Source organism: Macrobrachium rosenbergii, chromosome 48 (assembly GCF_040412425.1).
Source record: "Macrobrachium rosenbergii isolate ZJJX-2024 chromosome 48, ASM4041242v1, whole genome shotgun sequence".
NCBI lineage: Eukaryota > Metazoa > Arthropoda > Malacostraca > Decapoda > Palaemonidae > Macrobrachium > Macrobrachium rosenbergii.
Genome location: NC_089788.1, coordinates 13,743,718 through 13,764,990, shown reverse-complemented (window position 1 = coordinate 13,764,990; position 21,273 = coordinate 13,743,718). Strand labels below are relative to the sequence as shown.

Sequence of the window (21,273 nt, the reverse complement as noted above, 5' to 3'; positions counted from 1 at the left end):
TGTATACAGTCCGCGAGTAGTGCATGGGCTTGTATCGCACCTCTCTCGTTGGGACTTTTGACATTGGGAATCTCTATAGGATAAGGTTCCGTGTTTTTGTAGTTCACCCTTTTCCATACACGACTCCATCTAGTGGAGCTCGCTCTGGGGTAGTAACTCCAGCATTTCATTTAGCTTTCTCTGGTATCTAGCAACGGAATTACCTAGAAATAAGTGCTGAATGGACTATTTCACCGGGTGACACGGGACCCCGATCCAGAAATACTGTAACTGGATGCAGCAAGCAAAACAACCTTTATTTAAATCATCACTATTATAAACATACTTGTATTGTTTAACCTTTGCAAATGATTATTTTCCTCCACAAAATATATCGGTTTTCAGAATTACAGTGAACCCCCCGTATTCGCGTTCTCATGATTCGCGGACTCACGCATTCGCGGGTTTCTCTGTGGAACATATCTAGCCATTATTCGCGGAAAATTCGCCCATTCGTGGTATTTTTCACTGAGAAATATTCACTAATTACTGTATTTTCATATAATTTTCACGAATAAATGCACTTTTTGCAATAAAACTTAAAATACTTGGGTATATGCATTTTTACAGGTTTTTTCTGTGTTTAAACTATCAAAATGGGCAGTTCTAAGTGCTTTTAGAGGGGTTTTAAGTATTCGCAGATTTTAGCTATTTGCAGGGGTGTGTGGGACGCATCCCCCGCGAATATGGGGGGGGTTCACTGTACAGATAAGAGATTGTAAACCTGTATAGATATTTTGCTGTGTTTACAGTATTATTAATATTTTAAAATTACAGTAGTAAATCACTGTTATAAGCATTTTAGGGGTGTATATACTTAAGAGTGAAAGTTGTAGGAGGGTAATGTAAGATGACTTTGGGTGTTTGGGGATGATGGCTCGGGGTGTATTTTTGTTTGAATTGATGTTATATTGTTTTAGTATGATAATCTAAGGTATATTTTTATTTGAACTATTAAATTAGGCAGTGAACTGTTAAAATATGCAGTTATAAGAATTTTGGTTTAAGGGGTACAGGGTACAAATATACTTAATGGCAAACACGCATTCACGTAAATATACAACGATATATGTATTGGAGTTTCCTTTATATCAGTGTACGCTAGGACGCTTTTATCCATTACCTCAATGAGCTACTACAGTACATCATACTTACAAGGGAGGTAAATGAAAAGGCATCTCTGGAAGATGTGAGTTGGTACAATGTCGTACCTGCTTGAACAGCTAGAATACTGGGTGGAGCAACACCTGAAAAAATTAAAATATATTGATAACATTTATAAACCCTTATCATTGCAAATACAATAACTGGCACTCAGCCTATCAAAAGCAATATTTTCAAAGTAATGAGAAGTGAGAAAAAGGGATATAGAAATCAGTTCCACTCCAAGGCAAAGTCCTTTTTAATATAGTGTTTGTAATGAATCAATTAGATCTCATATCAGTTATGTTATTTATATGAACAGTTGAATTTACTAAATAACTTGACAGAAATTAATACCAATTACTGAAGCAGATGAGAAGCAAAGAGGTTCTCTTGTTGCCTTCTAGCAAAGCAGAATATTCCATCAGTAAATGTGAATATATGGAGCCATTTCAAACAAAATAATATGGATATCTAAGACAGATAAAAAACACACTTTACCTGCCTACTTTTAGTAAACTGAAAAACTTCATTATACTACACCATTTCAAGTCTTAGGTCTACAGCCTTATTTTGTGACACCAGTTTGTCAAAATAATGGATGCATAATACTTTCCAACCCACAAGAACAAACATGCTTTTAAAAACAGAACTTGCAAAGCTTACCTAGGAAGGTGCCAAACCAAAATGGCCAAAGTGGAACATTAATGACAGGACTGGTTATGTTAATAAACCAATTGGGAAGAAAAGGGGTGATTCGCAAGAATATGATATAAAAGAGCAGATTGTCTCGTTGCTTATCAACCTGAAAGAAAAATTATCTTAGTCTCAGTTCTTGGTACATAGTTTATATATAAAAATATTCTTGTGAAGGAAAAAAATGAAGGTAATTAAACAATTAAAATATTGCTCTAAATATTACATTAAATACAAGAGAAAGCATACTACCTTGTCCTGCCATGATTTTGCCCTTTCTGGGATATACTTCTGGACAAGAGGTCTGCCAGCCAAGTATGACAGCAGGTAACAAAATGAAGCACCAGTAGCCGAGCAGAAACAGATGAGAAGCAAGGCAACCTCCCATCGAAACAGAAAACCTATGCAAAATGACATTTATATAATAAAATAGTTTTATATATACTTACCCAGTAATTACTTAGCCAAGAGTTTATACTTGCATGGCAGCTTAAATTTTGAAATTCGCAGTAGCAATACTTTTGTTTATGTAGGTGACAAGCCCCGCCCACTTTCAGGGTAAGAGAGGAACAACTCAGCCAAGAGCTTCAATTTGTTTATGCTTAAATGTCCACACAAGGGGAAGAGGGCGAGCTCCGTCCATAATTACTGGGTAAGTATATATAAAACTTTATTTTACTATAAAAATGTCATCTTTATATAAGTAACTTACCCCGTAATTACTTAACTGAATCCACACTGACAAGTGGTGGGGATTCATGGACATCTTGTACCCCAAAACATTAAAAGGTTAATGAATTTGAGAACACCTTACCTGGTGAGAGAGCTGCTGAAGGTGGATACTGCCTCTGGTCGGCACTCAGCTCAACCTTGTTGTGGCTTGGTGACATAGCCAGGATTGCCCCTACTCAAGAGGGACTTCGCAGCGGAAGAGTAATCCGAACGCTGACGAAGTATCAGTAGGAGCTTTGCGGCGAGGAAATTTTCCGAAGGCCAACAAAGCAATAATATTTACCCCTGCCAAGGGCACAGTATCACAAACACGAATAACCAGAGAACGCTGTCACCTACATCACCTAAAAAACAATATCACCACCACTCAACACTAAAAAAATTGTGGGCACTCCAGGTACATAGTACCCTCCAGGCTCCCCTAGGAATCGACACCCTATATCAAAGCAAAGAGATAAAATGGAAAGAATGCTTCCTATGCTTCCTCACCCAAGACTTTGCCAGCCACGGACAAAGGTCCTAAGGTACTGCAATTCTTGTAGACTGTTTCTACGTCCTGAAATAATGCATCGCGAACACTAAATTGCACTTCCCTTATGTAGCTTGTAAAATCAAAGAGAGGGAGAGATTGTGCTTAAAAGCTACTGAGGTAGCAACTGCCCTATCATCGTGAGTTCTAACCTTCAGTACAGGTAACGCATCCTCTCCTATCTGGGAGTGCGCCTCCAAAATGAGATCCCTTAAAAATGAGAGGGCATTCTTTGAAAGGGGTCTAGACAGGTTTTTACTGATTACCAAAGATTACTTGACAGTCCTCTAATTTTCTCAGTCCTTTGGAGATAGTGTCTAAGAGCTCTTACAGGGCAAAGAGTCCTCTCCTTTTCTTCTGTGCCTAGCAAATCCACCAGACTTTTTATGGTAAAAGAACGAGGCCAGGGTTGTGACGGATTTTCGTTCTTTGCTGGAAAACCCAAGGTAAGAGAAAAAACTGTTCCTCTGGGAGAATCCAATTCTTTTATCCATCACGTGCAGCTCACTCACTCTTTGCTGTGGCCAGCGCCACGAGAAAAATAGTCTTCCTGAAAAGATCTCTCAGCGAGGAGGAGCGAAGGGGTTCAAAGCGTGGACTCGAGAGCCATTTAAAAATGGACAACATCCAGGTTCCAGGAAAATGTCTCTCCCTTCCTAATCTTAAAGGTATTAAATGACTTAATGAGGTCAGATATATCTTGATTCAAGGAGATGTCCAAACCTCTGTGTCGAAACACGGACCTAAGCATCGGCCTGTACCCTCTAATGGTCAAAGAAGACAGACCTCTGGAAGTTCTTAAGTAGAGATGGAAATCTGCTATTTGCTCGATAGATATTTTAGAAGATGAAACATTATGTCTTCTACATCAGAGTCTAAAAACTGTCCACTTCGCCAGGTAGGCTCTGTTGGAAGATCTGGATCTACATTTAGCAACAGCTTCCACCGTACCTCTTGAAAACAAGTTTGATGACAGTCGAAATCCTGTCAGGGCCAGAGTGGATGTATCTAGATGAAACCTCCTGAAATGGGATTGTTTGAGCAGGCTTGGAATCAAAGGAAGAAGCCTTGGAAAGTCCACAAGGAGATCAAAAAGTTCTGGCAACCATTCTTTCTGAGGCCAAAACGGTGCTATTAGAGTCATTTGACATTCTCGTGAGCCTGAAATTTGTTCAGGACTTCCCTGATCATCCTGAGTGGAGGGAAGGCATAGAGATCCAGAGTGGACCAATCTTGAATCATGGCATCTGTTGCCCATGCTAGAGGATCCAGAAAAGGGGAGCAGAACAGAGGAAGATGATGGTTCCTGGATGTTGCAAATAAATCCAGGGTTGGTTCCCCGGCAGTTTCCACAGGTTGGCACAAACTCGATGGTCCAGGGTCCACTCCATAGGGAGGTTCTGATTGCGATGCCTCAGTTCGTCCACCACCACATTGGACTTCCCCTGAATGAAGCGTGTTATTAACCTGGTTTTGTTCTGATCTGTCCAAAGAAGCAGAGCCTTTGCTGTCTCGCAGAGAGAGAACAAGTGAGTTCCCCCTTGAAGTCTGATAAAAGCTAATGTCGTGGTGTTGTCCACACGGAACGTTACCGTCTTGTTGCGGGCTTCAGTCAAGAAATGCTGCAGTACCAAAGTGGATTGCTTTTAGCTCCTTGAGGAAGTGCAATCCCCCCTCTTCTCGGGACCACATCCCTGAAACTTCCTTGTTCCCTAGGAGAGCTCCCCAACCTAGATCTGACTCGAAGTAGTCTAGGTTGGGGTTCACACATGGAAGAGGCTTTCTTTTCATCAACCTTTCTGTGGAGTTCCACCAACACAGGTCCTCCTTGATCTCTTACGTTACCGGAAATATGCACAAGCCTTGATGAAGCTTCCGATCCCAGTTGACCCCTGGGAAAAATTGCAGGGGTCTCATGTGCAACCTTCCCAACCTTGTGAACTGCTTCATGGATGCCAGGGTGCCCAGCGGACTCATCCACTGAGTGGCTGAGCACGAACGGAGAGAAGGGAAAAGATTGACTTTCCTCAGGGGGATGGAAAAGCCCAAAAATTCTAAGCATCTATCATCATCCCCAAGTAAAGAATTCTCTGAGAAGGAATCAGCCGGGATTTCTGCAGGTTCAACAATAAACCCAGGTCTTGTGTCAGTAACAAAATTTTCCAAAGGTTCTCCATGAACTGTTCCTTCATGGATGAATGAAGCAGCCAATCATCTAGATATAGCGAGAACTTATGTAAACACTTGTGGGGCTGTCGACAGGCCAAAGCAGAGAGCTCAAAACTGAAACACTTGGTTCTCGAAAACAAACCTGAGGTACTTCCTCGAATTTTGATGAATGGGGGTGTGGAAGTACATGTCCTGCATGTTGAGGGACACCATCTAGTCTCCCTGACGAACTGATGCCAGGACGGATTGAGCTGTTTCCATGTGGAATTTCGTCTTTACTATGAAATTCAGAGCACTCACATTGAGGACCGGCTCCATCCTCCTGTTGCCTTGGGAACCACAAACAGTCTGTTGTAGAACCCACTTGACCCGATATCCTTGACTATGTCTATTGCCCCTTTTCTGAGGAGGGATGAGACTTCCTCTGAAGGGCTGAATACCTCTCTGATCCTATGGAGTAGGCCGTCAATGCGACGGGAGTGTTCATTAATGGAGGTCTCTCTTTGAAGGGAATAGATATCCCTCCTAATGAACTCTCACTACCCAGGAGGAGTGATAAGAGGTACTTCTGCATTACTAGACTTCGGAGTCTTACTCTGGCTAGCTAATGATTTAACCTCGGTCTCTCCAACTTACTCGAGTAAGAAGATAAAGTCTTCCATTTCTTCTCACCCCAGTCCCTACTCTCTTCACAGGTCAGGTCAACAGAACATACTTGTCCTCTAAAGGTAGTGCAAAGGGTGTGAGAATTGTAGCATGCTCTCATCAAACAAGTATTGCAGCCTTTGGTGCAATACCCAAAACTAGAAGTGCTAGTGTCAGACATTGTCAACTAACACAAGAAAAGTCAAAATCGGTACACTCACTAAGAGACTAATAATCCAATTAAAGGTTTCAGTGAAAACCTAGCTAAATACATAAGCCAAAGGCTACCGTAGGCAAAATACCTCACCGTAAGGGAAGATCTCAACCAAATTCCAAAAAAAAAAAACAAGCTGCAATCTTAGAACCGTATGTGTTCTTAAAATGGCAGAAACAAATTGAAGCTCTTGGCTGAGTTGTTCCTCTCTTACACCGAAAGTGGGCGGGGCTAGTCACCTACATAAACAAAAGTACTGCTATTGCGAATTTCAAAATTTGAGCTCCCGTGCGAGTAGAAACTCTTAGCTAAGTGATTACTGGGTAAGTTACTTATATAACAGATGATATTAGTTTCATGAGACCAAAGAATAACATTTCTAGACACTCATATGGTTTCCTCAAAGGATTTTTTCCTTATATGAGAACTGAAATGGAACTACATTAACTTAATCAAGCTGGACAGCCAAATGGAGCTGCTAAGTGGTAAAAGACATCAAGCACGCAGCTGGGCCAAATGAACATTGTGATGAACCAAGTACAACAGGGTATGCAAAGATTAAACTATATGTGAAATCAATTTTGTTTTGTAATTTAGGTTTATATATCTCAATGTACTGGTCTATATCTGGGTAGTTGTAATAATAAATCATAATACTGTAATTTATATGTACAAAAAATATAAAGGTATATGCAAATTCATAGTACAGTAAACCCTGCGTATTCGCGGGGGGGAGACGTACCACACACCCCCATGAATAGCTAAAACCTGCAAAATACTTAAGAAACTTTCTAAAAACACTTAGAACTGCCTATTTTGATAGTTCAAACACACAAAAACAAGCTAAAAATGCTTATACAGGTATTATCCTACTTATGATAGGGTTAGATTCCAAAAAACCCATCGTTTGTTGGAAAAAACGTATCTCGAATATAGCCTAGCATACACTAGGGTATTCAGTACCATGTATACAAGTATGGTAGCCTAGCCTACACTATAAAGTATACTCTATACATACACGGTATAGTAATTATTAATATCAGCTAATTCTAGAGGTTCATGCAGTGACTTACAATAATTCAATACAAAGAGAAATTGAATAACAAACAAGAATTATCTTAGCCTACACTATGGTATATTGTATACATATACGGCAGTTTAGCCTACATTACACTGTAATCTATATTCACATACTGTATTATGCAAACATCAACATAACAATATGCATCTTTTCCATGGATCTTTTAAAATATTACGCCTTAATTCACTGTATCCAAAAATACTGTATACAGGTATATTCTTATGTTGCTTTTGTATTATAAATTGCAATCAATGTTTTGGTTTGGAAATCGATTACGCGGTAAGTTTATTTCGCTGTATTTAACTCAGTTCAGAGCGCCTTTCTTGCTTCTAGTTAGCATAAATGAATCTATAGACACTTTATTTATATGGGGCAAAGTTATTTTTCGTTATACGAAGTGTTTTTAAGTTGAAATGTAACTTGAATACGTCTCGTTGTGAAATTAATTAATTTATTTTTTTTCATTATTAGACGACGTTGGCTTTTTGGGGCGTTAGTTTTGTGTGAAAAAATCAAGATTCCATTCGCTATTTTCACTTGATTTCATCATAATACGAGCTTTGTGTATTTATTGATTATTGGCGTAAAAATAGCAGTAATGTGTTCTTTCATGTCCAGTAGTTTTGATTGAAATACTTTCTCTCCAATTTTAATTATGGCTGAGTTTCATCCATGTTGCCGATGCATGATAATTTATAGTCATTAGCAGCTTGAACATTTTCTCAGCTTCAGCTACAACTTGCGAATTTAAGTTTAGCAGTATACTGTACTTCCTTGCCGATCTTTTATCCATATCGAATAAGGGTATACTGTAATGTAAAAACACATCCTATTCTACTTAACGTCATTTGTACTATAACTACGGTAATTGTTTATTACCGTACAATGGTTGAAATACAAGCAAAGCGGCTGTTGTTATCCGATTCAGTTACAAGCAAAACAACAGTTTCTCGTTCCGCCGTTTATGGCTGTACGCATTTACTCAAGTATAACATTACTAACAATACTTTTATCGTTCTCTTTTACTTTTTTAACTAGAAGATGGGATAAAGAGATGGAGGAAAAGAAGTTGATCTATTGTAATTTCGTCTCTCTCACTGCCTGATTGTATGCTGCTGTCTGCACCCGAGTGAAATTTACAAATATTTTATCAATATTGTTGTATCGGTATTAATGGCTTACCCCATTGCAAAACTGAATTATCATAAGGTGAATTATCGTAACTCAAGCACAACCTGAGTATTTTAATTTTATCACAAAAAGTGCATTTAGTCATGACAATGAGATGAAAACACAGTAATTAGTGAATATTTCTCAATGAAAAATACCGTGAATGGGCAAATTTTCAGCGAATAATGCATATATATGTTCCATAGAGAACATATATATGCAAATCGTGAGACCGCGAATATGGGGGGTTTACTGTAGTTCATCAAATAAGCAAAAATAATCATACCACAATCAAGCAACAAAATTTTCTTGGAAGACTCTTCCATGTCTACATCAACATTATAATACTGTTGGTTAAAATTTCAGATGAAAGTTCTCATAAAAAGGGGAAGTGGACTTGGATAACAGGATGAAAGACAGATCATTAATTTAAAACTTGAGACATTAATGGATTTTCCCCATCTACTACATAGAGAACTATATTATTTTTCCACTAAGCCATTTTGGCCAAATATTTTCAAACTACTACATCCTCAGAATGAATCAAACAAAATGGCAGAATGATGGAATATACAATAAAAGGTCAAGTTTGAGAAATAACATCCATGTTTGTGATTTTCACAGTACATGAACAAATATGGTACCTATGGTCAAAGCAAGGTTTCTGTGAACACCATATCTGCACACACAGATGTAGTAGCATAAATTCTAGTGAGGGATTAAGAAGTTATAGACCAAACAAGTGATGACTATCACAAACTGATGAAACAAGAATGAGTCTAAAGAGTCTTCCCTAAAATTTAAAACAAAGCTTTGGCATTTGAGCAATAAAAATTTTAAAATAATACCAATTCTTTCCTAAAAGGTAGCCAGACACCCATAATACATATAAAACACTAATAATTTATCCTAAAGATGCATGTGGTACAATAATATTAATGCTGCATGTAAATAAATGAAGTTTTCATAATAAAACTAATATTATAATACTTCCTTGAACACCTGAATTTGCCCTTAATCCCACTAACCCGAACAACTCTCAATTACCAATCCTATATTGCGAATTTTAACAGCCAGCGTTACCAACGCTGCAGGTAAAACCTTGTCACTTGAGCTACCATAATAAACAGTCAGCAACGCTGACACAGGTGTGCGCCAACACTCCCACTTTTGTCAACTGCTTTATTCAAGGTCAAAATTGATGTGGGGAAAAGAGGGTGGGAATCAGTCAGGTGTTCAGGTAAGTATTACAATATTAGTTTCATTATGAAAACTTCATATTGCAATACATTCCCTGAACACCTGAATTCGCCTGATTAACAACATTTAGAGGAGGAGGGATCAACTCTATTGCACGCCTTCTGACGACCGCAGAGATGGTAACTCACCAATCTGCTCTGCATAAAATATCCGTTTAGTCATACACTCACCATATCAATCAATGCTTTCAGTGAAGAGACATGTTAGAGACTACTTTGATCGACCGTCAGGTCAGTACTCTTGGTCCGTCGACCTCCCACGGGGCTCTTTAGAACCTCTCTTGTATGGAGGAGAATGAGGCAGAGTGCAGAGCTGCTGGCCCTCCGGGAGAACCATCTAAGTTTGCGGCCCACCCGCTTTTCACAACCACAGAGATGGCAGCTTCCCAATCTGCTCTGCATAGGATATCTATTTAGTTATACACTCACCTTATCAATCGATGCTTTTGGTGATGAGACATGCTGGAGAGTACTTTGATCGTCCGTCAGGTCCATACTTTCCCGGTCCGTCGACCTCCCATGTGGTTCTTCAGAACGAGGCAGAGTTTTAACTCCCGACTCTGTCTTTGCCACAAATTCCAGGAGACAGACAAATAAGTATCATTTCTCGCATTGGAACCCAACCTAGAAACTGCCTGAAGCTCGCCCAACCCTCTAGCTGAAGCTAAAGCCGTAAGAAAAAGCAACTTCTTAGTCAGTGTCTTAACATTATAGCTTCAATGGGTTCAAAGACAGGGGGAACGCAAGAAAAATATTGAAGTACTTCCAACAGGTCCCTCGGAGGGGCCTGGGTCGGCAAGACAGGACGTTCAATCTTAAAAGAACGTAATAAATCATCGATTATCTTACTACTAGAGATTTCAGGAAGGTGGAAACTAACTGTACCGCTAATCGTTGAGAGGTAGTCAGTAATAGCCGAATACGAAAGACCCTTGACTTCCCGAAGGAATAAAAGAAAATCAGCTATTCTGGCTATGGAAGGTCTAGAGATGGAATGACCTTCCTTACGACACTTACTTCTATACCTTGTCCAGCTGAACCTGGTAAGGCTTACGGGTTGACTTTCTCAAGCTGAAAGAAAGCTGTCAGCAACGGCTTTAGGGAGTCCGGACTGTCCAGCTCCTCTCTCTACAGTCACCATGCAACTAGATACAGCACGCGAGGGTTTGGGTGATAACGGTGAGAGTGCGGTCGTTTGGGAAGAACTTTCGCCTGGGTAGGGACATCGGAACTTCTGTAAGGAGCTCTAGGAGTTCTGGAAACCAAGCGCGTTAGGGTGAGCAGGGAACTATTAGAGTCATAGACGTCTTGACACTCTCCCGCAATTTCCTTATTACCTGATGAATGAGACCGGATGGAGGAAAGGCATACACCTGCATGTGATTCCAATTTGTAACATCACATTGGTGCCTATCGACATGGGGACCACCATTGGTGAGAAATAAACTGGAAGATGATGGTTTAATAACATCATGAATAAGTCCACAGCTGCTGGCCACTTCTGGAGAATCTGACATATTACTTCCAGAGCCAAGTCCACTCTCCCCCTCAAATACCTGGGGAGCGACTTAGCAAATTGGCCAGTACGTTGAGACTCCCCAATATAAATTGGGGAAGAAGAGACACTTCGTTCTTCGCACCCTCTCAGGACTCTCCGTGCTGTAGTACTTGGTTCTGTTCAGCCTGTTCCCTGCCCCGAGTTCTTCAGATACGAAACGGCAATTACGCTGTTACTAAACATAGCCACTACTCTGTTGCGCACTAGGACTGAAAACAACTGAGGGCTTCCTTTACAGCCTTGATTTCCCGAAGTTTTATTGACTCCTCTAGTTCCTAAACCCCCCGGAGGCCATAGGCCCGGGTTTCCTCCAAGGTTGTTCCCCAACCTTGATCTGAAGCATCTGTGTACCTGTACAGATGAACATCAGGAAGAGGGGAGTCGACAGACCTTCCCGGTGTCAGATGTACTTCTGGCCACCATAGACAATCCAACAGGCAAGAATCGCTCCCGACTATAACTGTGTTCTCGTTGCGGAAGTCCCAGCGATTCCTGAGACATACCTGAAGAGAGCGCATTCGGAGATGAGACCCTGGAATTAAAAGAGAGTGAGACATTCTCCCTAAGAGGCTTCTCCAAACTTGTACTGGCTGTTCCCTGCTGGACAGGAACCCTTCTACCTGCTGAAGGACTGACTGGATCCTCTCCAGGCTTGGGAAAACCCTCAAAGGAAGGGAGAGAATCCTCCTACCTGAATCGGTTACAAACTCCATAAGAATTCCCTTGCTCTTACTAGCTCCTCTATAGAGGAAGCAAGGATCAACCAATCGTCTAGATACCTCAACACACTGTACCCTTGACGATCCATAATTGCCAAAACCGGAGACATAAGTTAGAAGCAACCATACTGGCTACGTCATCATCCTTAAACAAAGAATTAGCTAAGGCTAAGGTGTTCTAAGCAATCCCTCTTATGAACGTCCGGATACTGAGGGGGAAGATAACCAAAACAGAAAATTTTGACTTTTCTGCTCCAAACGTCATAGACAAAGCCAAAGCATTCACCTGGTGAGCCAGACCCCTCGAGATAAATTTATTAGGCTGCAAACAGCCACGGATCTGAAGGGACATAGCCGTCACTCTTCTAGAACCCCATTACAGTAAACCTGACAGCATCCAGAGTGTGTGCAAGAGCCTCAGTCTGATTGTGCAACACATCCTCCAAGCACCTGCTTCTCTAAGAGAAGTCCCTACGAGCCGAGACGATGCCGGAGACTTAGACAGGATTGCCTCAACTGATTCGTTGAATGGTGACCTGACACCTGCCGAAGGGTTACCTCGAACTGTGTAAATCGTCTTACGCAGAGAGAGAGAAGAGAAGAGTGCTGTCTATTAGAAGCCACTACCGACGCTAAACAACCGTTCGCCTCCTCCAAAACCTGTCTAACCCCATCGAACCAAACCACAAGAAGAAGAAGAAGAAGAAGAAGAAGAAGAAGAAGAAGAAGAAGAAGAAGAAGAAGAAGAAGAAGAAGAAGAAGAAGAAGAAGAAGAAGAAGAAGAAGAAGAAGAAGAAGAAAAAAAAAAGAAGAAGAAGAAGAAGAAGAAGAAGAAGAAGAAGAAGAAGAAGAAGAAAAAAAGACTGAATTGACAAAATCGGGAGGTCCGCAGCTCTTGCTTGAGGATACAAAGAAGTAACATACTCAAGCATGCGTCCATAATCGTTACTGCTGGCAAGAGGACATTCTAAGTCTGCCAGAATCTCCTGCCTCCAGATAAGAATCCTGTTCTGCAATGTCCGAACAGTCTAAGACCGACGAAGGAGGAGGAACTGAACGAAGCCCGGACAGTGATGAAGAGTCCGCAAGCAGACCACCCTAACCAGAATGCTGAGCACCCACACCTAATCGGGTACCCGGAGCTGAATCCACATAGTTGAACCCTCTGGGAAGAAGAGAAGGCTAAACTGAGAAAAACCTGGAGCAGATTCCCCATTATTACCAATGGGAAGACGAGTGGGAGTAGCTAAACCCACACTGCTAAACCCTGGGGAGGGACAGAAGAAGATGAAGAACAAGGAGGGAGAATGAAAGAGGTAGAAGCTACCCTTGGAGTTACTGCCGCGGAAAATGCAGGTGATGAAAGCCGCGGACCGCTTGAAGAAGGTACCGCAAGCCCTGCCAAAACTGCAGAGTGCAAACCTGAACAGGAAGTGACAGGCAAACCCTGTGAAATACCTGATTACTACCGGAACAGCCGCTTAAAGCGAAAGCAAGGGGTTGCGCATACTAGCCAAATTCTGTCGAAACTGTGTTTTCACCTGTCTGGAAACTCCTCCTACCGGAGAAGACCATACTGAGGAAGGAAAGGCGGGAGGCAGAGGAATAGCAGAGGCATAAAAAAAAAAATTACCTGAGATGAGGAAAGCCAGTCCAAGAAGGAGGGAAAACGGAAGATGCAGAAGCCACAGGAAAGACCGGAGAAGAAAAGACCAAAGAGGAGACTGAAAAATGAGCAACAGAGAATGTGGGAGCAGGAGATGAAGCGACGGATAACCCAGAAGAAAACTTAGCACAAAAGGCCAGAAGGTAAACCGAATCGGGCCCCCCCCCTCGATAATCCTGAAACATGTCCGACATGAATTCAGGACACTGCTGTGTCACTTACTCTCTAATGTTAGAGAAACCATTCAAAAAATAACCTCTACCATAAGTCTGTACCCATCGAAAGACCCAGCAAATCTGCCTTATATTCCACCACATCCAATTGCACGTCCCATAAACTACTTTTAGAAGCCAAAAGGACACACCAGAATCTGCCTTACTAGATGGAGGAGTAGAAAACACAGAGAAGGGAGAAACTACAGTAGAAGATTCAGAAACAGTCGGAAGTGAGTTAGGAGCTAGGGCAGAAGGATTCTGCACCACCGAAACTGAAACACTGACTTGAGACTGAGCCAGACCAAAATGAAGCAATAAAGGCGAAACTCTTGCCAGAGCACAAAAACCAATTGAACCCAAAACCAGAACCCATCCAGGAGAATGACTTTGCACCCTTACTACCTCTCCTCACTACCTAACCCAGACCTATCCTCCTTTATCACACCTAGATCTTGATCCTGGCTAACATTATGAACATTAAATTTATCAATACTACAAGGGGGTTGGGGGGGAAGAACCTTCACTGCCTACTACGCGCAGAGGGGGCTGGCAGACCCTACCCACTCAGAGGCTTGCGGTTCTGCCATTACCCTCAGCACCCGTTAGGGCTGGTTCTGGAACAGGCAGGGGAGCTGAAAAGGAAGAAGGATTAGACATCCTAACACTACTACTATCCCTATCTGAGAAATGCTGAAGAAGACCAGCTACTAAATTTTCCATACTACTGTACTTGCAATCCTATCCTCTATCTGTTTGACTACCTCTGAACTCACTAAATCCATCAACTGATCTGTAGCAGAAGCCTGAGACACTTGAGGCAACGAGAATCTGACCGACGTCTGCCGCCCTTACTAGCCAAAGACTTGCGATGACAAATGTAATCCTCCATCTCTTGTGCCTTCCAATCGGAACATTCATCGCAATGAGTCTGCACATCACACTTAACCTTCCTACATACCTGAAAGAATGTCTATCGTGTCTCAAGGAAGGTATTCATCCGTCTCTGGCAGGAAGAAGAAGCAATGAGCTCCAGCATCCACAGTCGTAGGGGCAGTCGAGGTCAACGTCGAAGCCGAAGGCATGGTAGTAGAAGGTGAAAGAGTCCATGATGACCAATTGAGACCGGGAACCAGCGAGTCCAATTCTAAAATACGTTCCACATCGAAGATATCCAGAAAAACCAGAGGTCCAAAATACAGAGAAGTTGGGCAATACGATTAAAACCTTGCACTGCAGAAGGAAACAACCTTCCAGCAGCGCGAACAAAAAGCAACTGACGAAAGTGGGAGTGTTGGCGCACACCTGTGTCAGTGTTGCCAGCCGTTTGTTACGGTAGCTCACGTGACAAAATCTTACTTGCAGTGTTGGTAACGCTGGCTGTTAAAATTCCCAATAGAGGATTGGTAATTGAGAGTTGTTCGGGCTAGTGGGGTTAAGGGGGAATTCAGATGTTCAGGGAGTGTACTGCAATATACATATTACAACAATGTTGTGGATAATAAAATTCAGTGCAAGCTTAAACCCTGTCCTGTGACTGCAGCTGAAACTTGGAAATCAAAAACAGATAAAAAATAAAGGGTCACTGGTTCATTAGAATGGTTTAGTACATAATCAACAACAAAGAGGTTACATAAAATATGAGCATTAGGAATTGCAAAGATCAAATGAACAAGAAAATAGTCACTAAACAGACGAAAATTACAAACCATACTAATTTTTCATCATTAATCTCCAATAAGCCAACAAAAATTACAGTAAAAAATCAAAACCTTTTAGGAAGGAAACTGACTTACCAGAAAGAATGGAAAGAAATATAGATCCCGGTATGGCAAACGTCTGTAAGCTGATTAATAAAGTTAAGGAAACTAGAGAGAATAGATAAATAAAAAAATACAGATTTAATCAAGTTTCAATAAAACTACAGCAGAAATACCTCAGCAACTGCATATAATTTGTTCTAAATTTAATTGCCATAACACAGGATTACTGTAAACTGGTTCTCCAATAAATATACAGTACAGTACATTCATATGGCTTTTCAGTATCTACTCTGATTGAATAATCAAGAACTTACCAACATAATATTATCTTCCCACTGAACTTGCTTTTCAAGTATATTCATATTTCTCTCTCTCTCTCTCTCTCTCTCTCTCTCTCTCTCTCTCTCTCTCTCTCTCTCTCTCTCTCTCTCTCTCTCTCTCTCAACAATAATAGTATTTTAAATCCTTGACAGACTAATACTGAATATTAAAGGATACAATATATACGTAACAAATACTCCTGCTAGCACCTCCAAGTAGTAACGATCTTTATAATGGGATAATACTCTCCCTAAATTCTTAGCGTCATCTATATCCGTTGGAAGCTTTATGTACTGATATTCCTCTCTGAAAAAAGAAAACAAACAAAGAGCAGTTACTATATTTCGTACTGCATTATATACAGGTACCAACTTTTTCTTAATTGTTGATACAGATGCCTGTTAATGTTTGTTTTAGCAGGTGTTGTATCAAGTGCACTGGTAAAATCTATCAAGTTACTTTTGGAATATAAGTAAAAGTTACCAAGAGACAAAATACATTACTAAGCACTGGTTTGTGCGCTTCTGATATTGGATGTAAGTTATAAAAAAATACTGTTCTAAAGGAATGAACTTGGTAGCCTTTACTTTTTCAAAATTTTCAAAATTACTAGTTTCAAAATTCCCTCATAAGATGCTCCTCTACCTTCCTAAATAGTCAATAATTATCATTTACCTTCAAGCCTCTTGGAAATATCTACCCATACAGTTTGGTCAGTGAAAACCACTGAAAGAAAGCATCATGGAGGCTAAATGGAAAGTGGTAATTATGAAGACAAAGAATTGTGAGAAATGGAATCTGAATCTAAACACTGCAGAGGTAAAAGATAAAATATCAAATACAGCAAAGTGGCCGAAGAAAGATAGAGAGAAAAGTAAAATAAGAGATGAAAACTGAGAAATAAATCTTAAAAGTGATGAAAATGAGCAGGAAATTGGAGGAAGATGGCATAATAAAGGGATCAAACAAGAGCATAATAGCTGAAGAGTTTACAAAGGCCCTCAGGGAAATACAAAATATAAGCAACTGAGGCAGTCCCTGTGATAAGACAGTTCAAGGAAAAGTACCTAGCAAAGAATTAGAAATCATAACCCCTATTTGAGGATATTTGAGAAGCTATTTGATAGACAGGTACAAGCCAAATTAATTAAATAGGCATTATGAAGGCAGAGGGTACTAGAAAGACTCATCACACTAGTGATGATTTTACTCTACCATAACACTTGATCTGAAGTGAAACTGTGGCAAGTGCATCAGAAGAACTTGAGATAAATGTCAGCAAGCACTTTGCTGATGATCAAGATAATGGAAAAAGCTACAAAGAAGTGCAGAAAAGGGACCAATAGAAAGTGCTTATGCAGATGACCTAACATTAATACCAGAACCTGAGGTAGGAGTAAAGGAAATATTATTACATGGAAGAGTGGAGAGGAGAGAAGAGGACTGGAAGTCAATGTAAGCAAAACAGAAGCTCATTGTGGTAAGAAAAGAAGCAAAGGGAAAGTATAATCAAGAATTTGGCGAAGTTGTTCCTGCAGAAAAGGTGTGGGGATAAAAGTAACATGGTTTCACAAGTGGTCCTTGAGATTAGAAAATGCACACAGAGTAAGAGATTTCAAATGCCTGAAAGGTTTTATCATAATAAATGGGGAAGAGAGGGCAGTTGAAAGAATAGTGGAAAGGAGTGGCAGAATGGATGAAATGGAAGCGGGCGCTGGGACTACCAACAAGGAAAAGACCTGTACCATTCTTCGCAGCAGGGACTTCCAGCAGGGACACAAGTACTGACAATGAAACCACAGCTGATTTTGAAAAGGTGTGACCACAGTATGTTACGATTCATGGCTGGAGTACAATGGAAGGATCATAATACACATGAAGAATTAGCAAGAGAGATATATCACGAGGCTAGAAAAATACTTAGGCTGTGAAGCCTGAGATGGTTTGGTCAAGTGATATGAGGGGATAAAGCAGTTTATCAAACAGCATTAGATACAGAAGTATAAAGGCCAAGGAAATCATGAAAAGAGGAGAGATGAAGACCTACACCTGACGAGAGTTCAGGCATAAAGAGCACATGAAAGACCACAACACAGAGAATTCCCTTAACATCTAAACCCCATAAATGGAATGGAATTTAAAATTTCAGCCAAAGGCCAAGTGCTGGGACCTATGAGGTCATTCGGCACTGAAAGGGATATTGAGAGTTGAAAGGTTTCAAAGGTGTAACAGGAGGAAAACCTTGCTGTTGCACTCTGAAACAATTGTTAGCAGAGGAGGGAAAGTCAGATGGACAATAATATGAATGGTAGAACAGTAAATGGAATGAAAGGGGTTGCAGCTAGAGGCCAAAACACTATCCCCCCTAAGGTATCTAACCCCGTACAGGTAAAGATGACATAAAAACATTTATGATGATAATGATGATTACCTAGTGACATCAGAACTAAGTCACCATTTGGCCCATTGGATAAACGTCCATGCCAGTCTGTTGACACTGATGAAACTCACTTTCAGCCAGCTAACATTGCTTAAACACAGTAAACAGTCAACTGTCATTGAGTAAAGACAAAAACTAGCTGTCTTCCTCAAGTACCAACCATACCAAGAGACAATAAAAAAAATATTGTATATTGTTCATTGAAATGATGCATATATACCAAACTCTACTTTGTAAATTAAAACAATAAAAAATTACATTTTTATAATAAAATAATTACATAGCTATTAGTTTCTTTTAACTGGCAGCTTAAAATTTTGAAATTGCGGGTCACGCTAGTTTGTTTTGGTTATGGCGACATGCCCCTCCCACTTTTGGGGGAAGAGTAGGTACAACATAGCAAAGAGCTTCGATTTGTTTATGCCCTTATGTCCAAGTGAGGGGAGGCGGGCGGGCTCTGATCATGTAATTACTGGGTAAGTCTATATAAAACCTTATTGTATTATAAAAATGTCATTTATATAAAAGTAACTTAACCAGTAATTACATAGCTGATTCCCACATTGAACGGAGGTGGGAAGGCTGGACATATCTACCCCAAAACATTACTGATAGTAATGAGTTTGAGAATAGAAATTTGCTAACACTGAACCAATGTTGTTCAACCTTACCTGATAAGAGAGCTGCTACAGCTAGATACTGCCTCTGGTTGGTGCTCATCTTATCCAGTACAGGCAAGGTGATAAAGCCTTGAGGGCATACTACTACAGTAGGTGCTTTGCAGCGATGGACTAAATTCCGATGGCTAGCAAAGAATAGAAAATGCCCCTGCCCAGGGTGCAGTACCACACAAAATAACCTGAACAAATATAGTCACCACAACCACCAAAACAAAATTAAAAATACCACTACCCAACCATTAAAAACTAAAGGACTGGAGGCTACTCCAAGTACACAGTACTCCCAGGCTCCCCAAAACCTCATCACCCTAAGCAAGGCGAAGAGACTAAAGAAAGGACACTGCTTTCTATGTTTCCTCCCCCAATGCCATGCCAGCCACGTAAAACGGACCCAATGTACTGCACTGATCATAAGTCGTTTCGATATCCCTTAAATAATGAGATGCAAACAATGACTTGCACTTCCAAAACGTCAACTGTACAACAGACGTGAGGGATAAATTGCACTTAAACGCCAAAGACATAGCGACAGCTCTTATCTCATGGGCCTTTACCTTGCATGAGGAGAGAGAGTCTTCGCTAACCATGGAATGAGCTTCTGAAATCAAGTCCCTGAGAAAGAATGCCAGGGCATTCTTAGACAGAGCTCGAGAGAGATATTTCACAGAACACCAAAGAATTGAAGTATCACGAATAGCCTTCATTCTGTGAAGATAAAACTTAACCCTTAAACGCCGACTGGACGTATCGTACGTCGACAAAAATTGTCTGTTGGGTGCCAAGTGGACGTACTGTACATCGACTACAAAAAATTTCAACCTTCGGTCAACTTTGACTCGACCGAAATGGTCGAAAAACGCAATTGTAAGCTAAAACTCTTACATTCTAGTAATAATCAATCATTTACCTTCATTTTGCAACAAATTGGAATTCTCTAGCACAATATTTCAATTTATGGTGAATTTTTGAAAAAAACTTTTTCCTTACATCCGCACTGTAACTCGGCCGAAAATTTCAGAAATTCTTTTGTCATTTTGTCGTAATGTTTGCACCGGTTTATATTAGTCGTTACATAAAGTTTTATATATGGATATGTGCGCAATTTCATGTAGAATACAACAGAAAACAATTCATGGTTGTAGCTTCTATCAGTTTGGAAATATTTCCATATAAATCACGATAAGTGCCAAAATTTCAACCTTCGGTCAACTTTAACTCGACCGAAATGGTCGAAAAATGCAATTGTAAGCTAAAACTCTTACATTCTAGTAATATTCAGTCATGTATCTTCATTTTGGAACAAACTGGAAGTCTCTAGCACAATATTTCGATTTATGGTGAATTTTTTAAAAAACTTTTCCCTTACGTCCGCGCGCGGTAACTCTGCCGAACATCTCTGAAATTCTTTCGTCACTTTGTCGTAATGTTTGCACCGGTTTATATTAGTCGTTACATAAAGTTTTATGTATGGAAATGTGCGCAATTTCATGTAGAATACAACAGAAAATAACTCATGGTTGTAGCTTTTATAATTTTTGAAATATTTCCATATAATTCACGATAAGTGCCAAAATTTCAACCTTCGGGCAACTTTAACTCGACCGAAATGGTAAAAAAACACAATTGTAATCAAAAACTCTTACATTCTAGTAATATTCAATCATGTACCTTCATTTTGCAACAAACTGGAAGTCTCTAGCAAAATATTTCGATTTATGGTGAATTTTTTAAAAAACTTTTCCCTTAGGTCCACGCGCGGTAACTCTGCCGACCATCTCAGAAATTCTTTCGTCACTTTGTCGTAATGTTTGCACCGGTTTATATTAGTCGTTACATAAAGTTTTATATATGGAATTGTGCGCAATTTCATGTAGAATACAACAGAATATATCTCATGGTTGTATCTTTTATCAGTTTTGAAATATTTTCATATAAATCACGATAAGTGCCAAAATTTCAACCTTCGGTCAACTTTGACTCGACCGAAATGATCGAAAAATGCAATTGTAAGCTAAAACTCTTACATTCTAGTAATAATCAATCATGTACCTTCATTTTGCAACAAACTGGAAGTCTCTAGCACAATATTTCGATTTATGGTGAATTTTTGGAAAAACTTTTCCTTACGCCCACGCGGTAACTCGGCCGAACATCTCAAAAATTCTTTTGTCACTTTGTCGTAATGTTTGCACCGTTTTATTTTAGTCGTTACATAAAGTTTTATATATGAAAATGTG

The 21,273-nt window shown here is 40.1% G+C and overlaps 1 protein-coding gene across 6 annotated transcripts in view; it reads right to left on the bottom strand.

Moving 5' to 3' along the window:
• stas (Transmembrane protein stas) overlaps positions 1-21,273 on the bottom strand; it is a 157,752-nt gene that overhangs the window by 16,948 nt on the left and 119,531 nt on the right. For all 6 annotated transcript variants that reach the window (XM_067091385.1, XM_067091384.1, XM_067091380.1 and 3 more), the window contains 5 exons: positions 16,094-16,222; positions 15,629-15,678; positions 2,131-2,279; positions 1,849-1,987; positions 1,195-1,286 (listed from right to left, as the gene is read on the bottom strand). In XM_067091385.1, the coding sequence (XP_066947486.1) occupies positions 1,195-1,286; positions 1,849-1,987; positions 2,131-2,279; positions 15,629-15,678; positions 16,094-16,222 (559 nt within the window). The remainder of the gene's footprint in view (positions 1-1,194; positions 1,287-1,848; positions 1,988-2,130; positions 2,280-15,628; positions 15,679-16,093; positions 16,223-21,273) is intronic.